The sequence below is a fragment of the Bipolaris maydis genome (assembly GCF_028858645.1).
Source record: "Bipolaris maydis strain C4 unplaced genomic scaffold PSV08scaffold_8, whole genome shotgun sequence".
Classification (NCBI taxonomy): domain Eukaryota; kingdom Fungi; phylum Ascomycota; class Dothideomycetes; order Pleosporales; family Pleosporaceae; genus Bipolaris; species Bipolaris maydis.
Genome location: NW_027093864.1, coordinates 911,539 through 923,809, shown reverse-complemented (window position 1 = coordinate 923,809; position 12,271 = coordinate 911,539). Strand labels below are relative to the sequence as shown.

Below are 12,271 nucleotides of genomic sequence, written 5' to 3'. Positions count from 1 at the left end.
GCTCAACTTTATGAGTCTATTAACTATGGAACTTTTTTTTTCATATAAATCATTCAGAGCGTGTCTAGTTCTGATATGTAGCATAAAGGACATAAGCGTGTGGATACAAGGCTTGAAAACATCGCTCTCAAATGCCATCTACAGCAACCAAGAAACGAACGTCTTGTAGAACCAGCTGCCATCACGGCCGCCTGATGCCTTCTTCGCTGCGGCATGAGCCAGGAATTCCTCTTCCTCGCGGTCGATCTCGGCTTTGCCGCTGTAGAAATCGGCTTCGTGAGGGCGAACCATCTTGGACTTCATGATGAACTTGTAGCCGAAGATACAGATCAGGTAGATTGGAATACCCTATGAAATCATATTAGTAAAATACAGCTTTACATGGGCATGGAAAAGACTCACAAGGTATCCGGTGATGAAGTTCTTGTAATCAAATGAACCATAAGTGGAGCTCCTGGTGAAGACGGAGAAGTTCTTGGTCAAGGCGATCAAGATGCAGAAGAAGAGGGCAACGTAGGAGCCGATAAGACCAAAGGGGGCAGTGTAAGCCATCTGGGCCTTGGTAATGCCCTGGGCGTTGCGTGCGCGCACGAACCAGATATGCGATACCAAAAGCGAGATCCAGGACAAAAGACCAAAGATTGTAGTCAAATTGACAAAGTAGCCGAAAACCGTCTTGGAGTCGTCTGCAACGTTCATAAAGGCAGTGCAGCAGAGGAGTGCCGAAACAGCCAACGCAGGGACAGGAACACCTCGCTTGTCGGTCCAGAGGAAGATCTTAGGGGCATGGCCCTCAACGGCAAGTCCGTAGATGGTACGCGAAGCAATGTACAGATCCGAGTTGGAAGCGCTAAAGGTGAAGAGCAAGATGCAGGCGTTGACAATGGTAGGAAGATGGGGAATCTTGGCGATCTTGATGGCAACAACAAAGGGTGAGGCCGAAGCACCAGTGGTGGCCTTGTTGGCGAATGCAAGCTCAGGAGAGTTGTATGGTACAATCATGCCCAGGAAGAAAATGGACAGACAGTAGAAGAAGAGAATCCGGTAAAAGGTCAGCTTGATGGCGCGCGGGATAGTCTTGCGAGGGTTCTGGGCCTCGCCAACCGTGACACCGATGAGCTCAGTTCCGAGGTAGGCGAAGACGGCGTTGACCAAAGAGCTCCAGAAGCCATAAAATTTGCCTTCGCTTCCGGAAGCGATGTACGGTTTGAAGGCACCTGGATTCTTGTAGTACTTGAAGCCAGTTGCACCGCCAGGGCCGGCGCCGACGGCCAACAAGAACGAGAGGAGAATGACACCCACAATGGTAATGACTTTGATGGAACTAAGCCAGAACTCAAGTTCACCAAAGAACTTGATACCAAAGTAGTTGATGGCGCAAATGGCGAAGAGGAAGACGGCGATCCAAACACCAGGATTGACCTCGTCTCGGGACTTCCATTCTTGGATAATTAGAGCAGAAGCGGTCAACTGGTTGGGCGTAGTGATGACGTATTTGGCAAAATAGCACCAACTGTGTAATGTTAGTGATGTGACAAAAAACAAAACGGCTTGGAGGAAATGCTTACCCGAGAGCAAAACCGAGAGCAGGATCACAGAAACGAGTGGCGTAACCGGCGAAACCAGAAGCGTGGGGAATCCAAGCGGCCATTTCGCCAAGAGCTGTCATGACGACGTAGACGATGAGACCGACGAGAGTGTAAGCAATGAGGATCGAGGCGGGACTGGGCTTGTTAGCTGTAGGCCAAGGGTGGGATTTGCCCAACATACCCAGACTGGGCCAAAGCCTTTCCGGTACCAATGATGAGACCGGTTCCGATGGCACCACCAATGGCAATCATAGTGATGTGTCGCGACTTGAGACCGCGGTGCAGGTGGCTGTTGTCGTCGTGAACGGCAACGCCATCGGCGTCAACGTGGACATCACCGGTCTGGTACTCGGACTTGCCGCCATACTCAATGTCTGGGCTTCGCGAGCCCCCGTCGGAGGAGTTTGTCTTGCGGTTTGTTATGGCCATGTTGAGCAAGCGATGGCGATGTGGATAGCAGAATGGGAGTCTTCTGTATCGCACAAGTGGTGGCGGAGGGCCGCACCGGGGTTATCAGAGCACAAACTTGAAGGAGTGAAGCTCCAAGGCACAGCTGACGGGTCAGTGAAAGGGCGGGCTGGCCGCCTTCAAATAGACGCTGTACCTAAGCGCGACGGGCAGCGTGAAGGCTCTGAGCGGCCCAAGAGATAGTGGTTATTAGCCGACTGTGATAAGACCGACAAGGCGGAGAGGAGCAAATAGTCGACCCACGGGACTACTGATAACAAGCTGGCGGCGAAGCGTGATTGCAGCATACGAGCAACCCCATGGCGGCCAAGCGTCCGCTTTGGTGGAGTGGTGGGGGAGGGCGGTGCCCGCACGCCCAATGCCCGGCCGTGAGCAGGACTGCGCGCCGCTCGGCTGAGGGCGTTGTGGTGGTGCGCCAGGCTTGTTTGCCGACATCTCCTTCTCGATGGAGGATGGGGTGGTGGGACAGGCCCTGTCGGAGGGGGCTTGGCAGAGGGCTTGGCAAGAGCGAGCCAAGTTTCCCGGCTATCCTTAATTCGCTGACAGGCTGGTGTTGAGGTATTTGTCCACGACGGCGCCCCGACTGCACGTCGCCAGGCTTCCCCAGCCCAGCCAGGCGGACCGACTGTCCAGCACCGATTCAGACGAGCGATACGGCGGACTGGGAGCCCGCTGGCCTGGGCGGGCAGGGTTGCACAGCTGGCAGTGAAGGTCCGTTGCGACCATGTTGCCCCGCGTTAAGCACGCCGGTCGTGCGTGAACGGCAACCTTGTCTGCATGTCAGAAAGCTGGCGCTCAGCGGCCGGCGCTGGCCATTGACTCGGGCTAGCGCTGCTGAAGCCACCCGTTGGTGGTATCGCCACACGCCCACGACAAGACGACATCCAAGTCAGCCCGCCGTTGCGTGCTCACTTGCCCCATGTGAACAGTGCGCTGCCATGGTACACACGCAGTACACGCCTGCGCAAAACTCTGCCAGCGTTGTTATCACGGCCCGTGTGGCGCTGTACATAGGGAGGTAGATGCATACATGCTGCGTACGTAGTACAGTAGCACGGCACTGCAAAGCACCATCGTGGGCGCCAAGCACAACACCTCTTTTTTTTTCTTGCACACATAACCGGTGTCTCCGTGGCTCTGCAAGTGCATGGGTCAGTGTCGACCTGGGACCTGTTATCTGCATGGCCGTAGGTAGGGCACTGTTTCGAACGTTCTAGCTCCCGGACCCAGCCGCTAGGCGCATTCGAGAAGACTGCCTTGACTGCGGCGAAACCGAGCAACGAGCAGCAGCAGCGTACGCCTATCATCCAGAGACTGCGTAGTATAAACACCCTCAGGTGACCCCTCATTCGTCAGCCTGACAGCCTGCCTGCCTGCCTGCCACACATTGCACAAGCCGGACATGGCTACTCTGGTCCAGGTGCCAGCCCATATCAAGCACCACAGCAAATGCCAAACACCACACCGCACACTGCAAAAAGCCATTGTCTTAGCCAACATCTCCCTGCCTTGGCTACTCCCTACTCCGGAATAGGTGGCCGTCGCTGAGCCTTCACCTGCCAAGCCCATTGTCCATCCGTCACTGCAGACAGACTGGCTATACGCCGCGTCCGTGCTCGTCCAGATAGCCCAGCGATGTGATTTTGGTCTTGTCTGTTCCGTCAAATTCTCGTTCTTGGAATCCATGGCTATCAGAAACTCAATCATGGGCTCGTCTCGATGCTTGATGTCGCATTCGTCGTAATGCTGACTCGGCATCCACTTTGGAAAAAATACCAAGCCAAGTAAGTGGTGGCCAGGTTACACAATCTAGCCCAGCCATCAATCCCACCACTCTTCAAAAACGACCCCCACGGCCGTTGCCATGCCATGCATTGAGAAAACGTGTAGCTCTGCGTTTTGCCCATAGCAATACTGTTATGCCGGCGTGAAGCGAAATAAGTTCCAGGCTTGGCATTTCGTAATAACCTCCAAAGTGTATCCTGCCCATTGCTCAGCTAGCGGTAACGAGCCGTAGCCAAGAAAGAGGTCGACGAGGCCCACAGAAAGAGAAGGAGCATTTGGAGATTGGGCACGCCTGCGCTAAGGTAAGAAGTAACCCCATTCTCCGGACGACCCCAGATGTCGCCCATGTCGGTGCTGCGGGCAATAAAGGGGAAGCGGGGTAAACCAGGACCTGTCGAAGGCCGTGGCGTACTACATCATTACATCCACGTCATGCCCGCTTCCGAGATCGATCGTCAACAAACCCACTTGGTGTACGAGACCCGGCAGTCTCTGTGAAAGAAAAGTCTGCGTCTTGAGTGATCAGGGCGTCAATACATCCCGATGCTGGTGCTGGGCGGCGATAACTGGAGGGAGAGTTTTGTCGGAACCATCCTTTCAACCGAGCGAACATGATTGTTGATTTGTTTCTCGTTGCCTTGCAAATACGGACTTGGTGCCGTGCTCAGAACAGGCAAAGCTTGCATCGGATGTTTACATTGCTTTTTCCTATCCAAGACCGGCGAAGGCTGCAGTAGTATAATGTACAGGTGATCGGGCTTAAGTAATGATACAAATACTTGCCCTTTTGCTGGATGGCTACAACGATATCTACATCAGAGCTGCCGGCACTAATGACGGCCGCCCATTCGCTACTAGAGAGGTCGTGGCCCTCTTCGTGGTTTACAGAATACATGAGCTTTCGCTGGGGACCTGCCAACACCAGAGTACCAGGCTATCTACAGCTCCTGAGGACACTGCTAGTGCTGATGAAGAAGTCGAGATTGTTCTAAATAAAACGGCGTCTTTTTTTCAGATTCGGAGGTTGCCATTCCCACAGCTTTGCAGCACCATCTCACTCAGCATGTTCAGCACAATACTAAAAGTCTGACGCACTTGGCAACGAAATCAATTCCACGCTCAACACACCACTTGGGGCATTTTTGTATCTCAAGCGAACACGAGCAGTTGTGCGGCCAGAGAATAAGTTTCCACAAAGACTGATAGTTGAATGGACGAGTATCGCACGCACATGCCGGATATCTGTTTTCCACCTTGGCCAGGCTCCCCATGTCTTCTTCAGCGTTGTTGGGAAAAGGTCAACGGCAACGTCCCTGCACCCGCAAGAGCGGTTTCGACTCTATTCTTCGTTCCCATGGCCATGTGGAGTGGGTGGGCGGAAACAGCACATGGTGAGTAGGGGCAGGTGCCATGGCATATGAGCCGTTGCCAGAGCCGGGACATGGCATGTGGGGTGGGCTAGCGTGAGGGTAGGAGGCGCCGTCAACTCGACAGCAGACGTGCATTCGGGCACGCACTATATCATAGCATGGACTGCAGCTGGCGGGTGCAGACAAGACGGCGGCACATGTGGTGATGGTAACAGTACTGAGCAGAGAGCGACGAGGCTCTTTCCCTGTCGCGGCCCGAGTCCAGGGGCTTGCTCGCTCCCCGGCTCCTCTTAGCTCACATGGGCGAGCTACCACCTATCATCTGGTACGATTAGGAGGACGTACGCGGGCGACAGCTGTGCCGGGAAAATACGCATAGACGACGGGCTGCGTTGCGCACCACAGCCTCTTTGCAGTCGCAACCTCCATCACATCACCATTGCCACGACGACACCCATTGATCGTTGTTGCACATCCTGCAGCAGCATCGCCGGGCGACCCGTTCCCCGCGCTACAGCCTCGCAAACGACATTTGACGATTTGCCCCGACCGCTGCCATCAACGCACAGGGCGACAGGCAGCTCTGCCCGCGTCCCTCATTCCCATACATTTGCCCCCCAGACATTTGCGCCCAGCGCATGCGCACCCACACGGTTCCCCTTGGTCGCTGCACCACCTCGTGCGTCCTCGTTGCTCTTGCGCGGCCAGTCTGCTGAACCCCCCCAGACCCTCGCTCAGCTTAGCCGCCCTGGTCATGGTGCCCGCGCATCCTCGCCAGGTAGCCTCGTGAATGACGCTTTTGACCGCACCACATCCCATTGCGCCCACGTAGCCACTCTCGCCCACGCCCGCCGCCATGTCGTACTACGGGAACGGCCAGAATTACTACAACCCAAACATTCCACATTCCAACGTGGGCGCCCAAGGCCAATACCAGGACCCCTACCACCGCTCCTCGTCCAGCACCGACCCAAACGATGGTGCAAACGGAGGCACTGCAGGCGCAGGCGCGGTTTCAGACTACGGCTACGGTTATGCCCAGCCAGAGCGCCGCAACAGCGTGGCTGCGCGCCAGAACGACGAGCTCTTCATAGCCGCTGCAAACTCCCCGCACATCACTCAGGGTCCAATGTCGCCTACGGCTGGTGGATACAGCACCGGTGCCGGCTATGCCTACCCACCGCAGCGACAGCAACTCGAATACAACCCCCAGAACTACAACAACACACAGCCCGTCGCCCTACCCAACCCTTCGCACTACGGCGGTGTCAGCAGACCCTTTGCACCTCCCGTCGCAACAACCGCCTCCCACCAGCCCTACAACCCGGCTGCCTATGCGAGCAACAGTCTCGTCAGGACGAATACTACAAACCAAAACTATGCCTTCTCCCCCACCTCTCCCACTGCCACGTACCCTTCGCCCTCTTCATACCAACAGTCGCAGTTTGGGAGAGCAGGCTCGGTCCAGAGAGGTGCTTCCTCTTATGCCACACCTGCACCGCCCCCACTACCTGTGCCTCCTGGAAGCACACAACTTCCCGCTGACGATTGGGGCAACCGGCCTTCTCGGAATGCCTCCAACTCATCAGGGTACTACTCGTCGAGCGGCTCGCATGCTCCGTTGCCCTCTCCACCAGTCTACGACACTGGCTATGGCTCACAGCGCAGCGACAGATACGGAAGTTTCCAGTCCAACGCCCTTCCCCCCACTCCTGAAGTTCCGCCCCACGGGTCACCTCAGCGAACGAATACTCTGTCTTCACGACCACTGCCCCCACCACCGCCCCACGAGTCTGACAGCGATGAGTACTTGACACCGCAGAATGGGTACCAGGACGAGCTTTTCAATGACGTCTTGAGTATGACGGGCGGTGGAACTCATGTTCAGCATTCCAACGGTCAATACTATCACACTGACCGCCATTCATCCGGACGCAATGGTATGAATGGTGGCCAAGGAAGTGCATACCCCGGGCGTGAGACATACGCCAGCGACGAGAGTGATGTCGAGGCCGCTGCTGGTCTCGCTGCACTCCAAATGGCCGAAGAACAAGAGAGGGCTGATGAGGCCCGGAGAGCCAGTGGCGGCGGCGGACTGTTTAGCAATTACACGTCAGTGCATTCACCACACATGCCTACAGAACCCGCAAGAGAAGGAAGTGCAAGCGATACCGAATATGTAGGCATGGATGTGGGCACGTATGGCGGTGGCTTCATGCCGTCCTTCAATTATGGCGGAGACCCAAGTCAGCTAGCAGCGGGAAGTGGCTACCCAACGTCGACATCAGGCTCGCAGCGACGATCAGAGCCCTATGGCGAAGAGTACGACTCAATCCACCCCTTCCCGTCCTTTTCGAACAATGCACGTGTCGACACTTTCGGTACCGGTGGTCTTGAAGAGCCTAGCGCCCGACGACGTAGCTACGACGAAGGGGATGAGGTCACCCTCATGGACAGCTCCTCTATTGTATCCGATTCTACTCTCATAGGACAGACATCGGCCATGCCCGGCGAACCACCAGACATGTTTTACCACCCAGGAATCTCCAATCGACCTCTGCCGCCTCCTCCGGTGAATACCAGCGCTCGGCGAATGAACCACCAAAGCAACAGCTCTACCGGATCTGGTTCCTACGAGTACTGGCGCAACGCTCCATCGTCCCGTGACTCATATCCCGTCGACCCCAACGGTGTACACATGGTGTCGCCCAACGGTACAAACGTCCCCCGTTCAACCTCTCTCCTACAGCACAGCAACGCTCGAGATGCCATACCCTTGCCGAGATCCAAGACCGATGCCGAACAGGGGCACAGATCTCGGGGTAGCCGCAATACCTTTTATGGCAATCCCATGGACAGCGACGGCAATACACTAACTCCTGCCAGCACTGAAGCTGTAGCTATTGATCTGCCAACAATTCCAGCTGGCAAGCGCTTCAACCCTGCAAAGCTGTCTAGCATCGACTTCAAGAAGTGCACAGAGCCGTGGGCGCTCAGCTCAATTATTGCTTGGCTCAAGAGCATGACAGAAGGAGAAAACGATTTGAAGGAGGGTCCGATCCAGGAGGGTCTGATTGCACTTTTCACCCACAAGGTTCCAACGATGAATATCGCCGATGCCGAGACCCTGAGCAGCCGTGTGGTGGCAGAAATGTACAAAGCTGGTACTCTTGTACACGAAGAAGAATGGCTCAAATTCTCTTCCGAAAGCATGACGGGTGTAATATTTCAACTGACAGGAGCGGGCTGCTACGCACCCATGTTGCATACTCATGCATCCCCTGGTCGATGTTATTCACACCACTGCCAGCGAACGCTCAAGAAGATTGACCTCCATGCTCCGTCCGCCGCACCTCGCTCGGAGGATTGGGCTACTTTTTACAAGCTGAAAAAGGAGGACATCGAGGGTGCGAACAAGAAGGAAATCGAGCGCCAAAACATTCTACACGAGATTGTGCAGGGAGAGGACAACTACATGAATCGACTCGATGTGTTGCGCCATCTGTACCGTGACCGATTAAAGGCATCCCAGCCTCCTGTTATACCCCCGAAAAAGCTCGACCGATTTATCCGCGACGTCTTCAGCAAAGTAGATGCAGTGCGGAAGGCAAACGAGGACCATCTCCTCCCACAGATCAAGTACAGACAGCAAGAGCAGGGACCGTGGATTGTCGGGTTTAGCGACATATTCAGAGAATGGATTCGAAAGGCCAAGCAAGCCTATATCGAGTACGCGGCAGCCTTTCCGTACGCATCGTTTCTGGTCCGACAAGAGGCTGACAGGAACATACTGTTCCGGACGTTCCTGGACGAAGCTCAGAAAAACAAACTTTCCAACAAGCTTGGTTGGGATACGTATCTGAAAGGACCTATTGACAGACTGCAGCGTTATGGCCTGCTTCTGGATACGGTGCTAAAATACTCGATCGTCGATAACGAAGAGAAGAGGAATCTCCAAATTGCCAAGGATGAGATCAAGGCTGTAACTTTGGAGTGCGATGCCCGTGTCGCTGAGATGGGTCGGAAAGTCAGCCTCACGGATCTCCAAGCCAAGCTCATCTTACGACCAGGCATGCAACGTGTAGAGCTTAATCTGGATCATCTTGGAAGAGAGCTGATCTTCCGAGGAGATCTGCAAAGAATGGGAAATAGCCGTTTCAACTGGCTTGAGACCCACGCACTACTCTTCGACCACTACCTCGTGCTCGCAAAAACAGTTTCTTTCAGAGAGGCGGATGGCGTTACCAAGTCTGAGAAATATGACGTATCTCGGCTGCCAATTCCTATGGATTTGCTCGTGCTTGAAAGCGAAGACGACGATCCCGTTGTACGTTCAACGATGAAGGGTATATCCACGGTCACGGCAGTCCCGGGTCGAGTTGCTGGAACTGGTGCACGCCTCACCGGCAGTCCTGCTCCAGGCACTTTGCAGCACGTCACTACCAACTCCTCTCTTGGATCCTCAAACACGGGTAGTTCTGGAAAGACCCTTGTCAATGCCCCAACAATTGACGCCAATAAAGATGAGAAGGTTCTATATCCGTTCCGAGTGAAGCACCTTGGCAAGGAGACTTACACCCTATATGCTCCAAGCGCACAAAACCGAGCCGAATGGTGTGACAAGCTCATCATTGCAAAGACACGACACGCCGCGGCTCTCTTTGCCCAGAACGCAGAGCCTTTCAGATTACGAGTGATGGCTGATGCTGCATTTGCATACGACAGTGCTATGCCATCTCAAAGAGCCATAACCATCAAGGGAACGCCTCTGGACCGGGCTGTTGACGAAGTAGAGAAGCTCTTCGTTAACGTTGGCCGTCCGGTCCCCATCTGCCGAGCGAGGGTCAATTGTGCCACGGCCTTTACCCAACCTCATGGCAAACACATGGTGGCGGTTGGTACAGATATTGGTGTATACGTGTCCGACTTTGATAACCCTAGAGGCTGGTCAAAAGTAAGTCATGTCTCTATACTTGGAAAGATGAAGCTAACAAATTCAGGCCATTCAAATACCGCGAGTAACGCAGATTGCGGTCCTCGAGCAGTTCGGTTTAATGCTCCTCATTTCTGACAAGGCGTTGATTGCATACCACTTGGATGCTGTATGCCCACTCAGTGGCATAGCTCCTTCAAACGACTCGACCCGACGCGCTCCTCAAAAGCTGTCGGGCGCGCGCGACATTGGCTTCTTCGCCACTGGTGTGATGAAGGACAGGACCCTGGTCTTCTACAAGAAGCGCGACGGAATCTCATCAACCTTCAAGGTTCTCGAGCCGGTATATCAGAAATCCACAGAAAAGAAGTCCAGGATATGGAAAACTGGCCGTACTGAGTTTTTCCGCGAGTACGACGAGTTCTACATCCCGGCTGAATGCTTCACCATCAATCTTTTCCATTCCTCTCTCGCCATCTCCACATCAAAGGGCTTCGAGGTACTCACTTTGGACAAGAAACAGCCATGGTCGGTGCCAGACCTAAAGCAACCACATGTCGCCACTATTGCGTCGCGACTACAAAACCAAGTCCCATTGGGCATGTTCCGCCTCTCGGACCAAGAATTCCTTCTTTGTTACGAGGAGTGTGCGGTATACATCAACAAGAACGGTGATATCTCCCGCTCGGTTATCATGGAATTTGTCGGCAAGGCAAAGAGCGCTGCCATGTACGGACCGTATGTGTTGCTCTTCGACCCCGACTTCGTTGAGATTCGCAACGCACAGAATGGCAGATTACGCCAAGTGATTGCTGGGCGTGATGTCAAATGTTTGGATGATGGACTCAGCGGAGGTTCATCGCACAACAGGACAGTGAAGCTGAGCTTGCAACATCCGTACCATGAAAGGAGTCAAGTTGTCGTTGAGTTGGTGCTCAACGAAGGTCAAAAAGAGTAACACGGTAATGTTCTGCATATTATACAAGCATTCGGCTTGGATAGGGTAGATTATGTTTGTGCCACATTCAGACATGGTGAAGATGGTGGAGTATGGGGTTTAGGAATTTGGGTCCTTGTTTGGAGCGGAAAAACAGCATCGCCTCTATTGTTAATGGCTTTGTTTGTTGCTTAGTGTTGAAAGAGAACGGGTTGATTGTCTCCCACATCACTGGTATTAAGTGAGATATTCTGCTGTTGCCGATGACAGCATGTTGTTAATAGTTGTACCTTTTTTTTTCTTCATTCTTCTCAAGTTCGCGAGCATTTATTTTACATATTCTTGATTTGCTCGATTCATGGGACGGAAATCTTTTTTTTTCTGCTGCATCGACCTAATACCCAGAGATAACCCCCTTCGGCGAATAGCAACGTTGTTACCTACTTTTGGGTATCTTTCTTTTTTTCTGGTGAAACATCTCTTGATGTAGTGAGAACAACAGTGATAACGGGAAATAAGAAAAGAGGAACACAATGAGTTATATACACAAGGTATTTTTTTATGATTTTCGGAATTTGTGGTACACGTTCTCTGCGGTTTCCACTTCGATTTCGTTGGGCGATGTATACGCAACACAAAACTTGGCCCTGCCCTCTAGAGTCTGTTCGATAGCATCTCCTCAGCTAAACTACTGATTTCTCTAAACAGGAACAAAGCGCAATAACAGGCGTGCATGCCGCCCTCCTAGCATGATCCCAAACACCCTTGCCCCTCGTCGTTCTCTAGAAGCTTAATCTCTGTAATTTATATCACAACTGTAATTATATTAATGGTAGATGCAACTTGAAAGTAGATGGCCATGTCTAGGCTTTGGGCATGATATTGCAAGATAGGGAATTATGTTTCAATGAAGCCTTTGAGCAGCAAGAAGGATTGAGTGACACTACGCATCGGGATGAAAGATGGTACTTATCAAGGAGCACTCTGGATAGGTGATGGGAATGAGATTACATAAAGTGAATTCATTACGTCATGCGCTAGGTTGCATTACTTTGGGGTATGTGCTGACCTGCTTCCACACATCTTCGCCTCCAGGATCAGCATCTATTAGATCTCTCCACTGCCTTCCATTCAGATGGAAGGAGAACAAATCACCTCCAACCACACTCTTAAGTCCCGGGAACGTCTG

The 12,271-nt window shown here is 53.2% G+C and overlaps 2 protein-coding genes across 2 annotated transcripts; one reads left to right on the top strand and one right to left on the bottom strand.

Moving 5' to 3' along the window:
• Window positions 1-2,049, bottom strand: PSV08DRAFT_203833 (amino acid permease/ SLC12A domain-containing protein). Its single transcript, XM_014223189.1, has 4 exons — window positions 1,771-2,049; window positions 1,569-1,724; window positions 403-1,513; window positions 1-348 (listed from the first exon to the last, which is right to left on the bottom strand). Exons 1-4 carry the CDS (start codon window positions 2,016-2,018, stop codon window positions 139-141), a joined length of 1,725 nt encoding a protein of 574 aa, XP_014078664.1. The 5' UTR covers window positions 2,019-2,049; the 3' UTR covers window positions 1-138.
• A 3,988-nt stretch (window positions 2,050-6,037) lies between these two features.
• Window positions 6,038-11,409, top strand: PSV08DRAFT_391615 (CNH domain-containing protein). Its single transcript, XM_014223188.2, has 2 exons — window positions 6,038-10,166; window positions 10,213-11,409. Exons 1-2 carry the CDS (start codon window positions 6,069-6,071, stop codon window positions 11,101-11,103), a joined length of 4,989 nt encoding a protein of 1,662 aa, XP_014078663.1. The 5' UTR covers window positions 6,038-6,068; the 3' UTR covers window positions 11,104-11,409.
• Window positions 11,410-12,271: the final 862 nt, after the last annotated feature.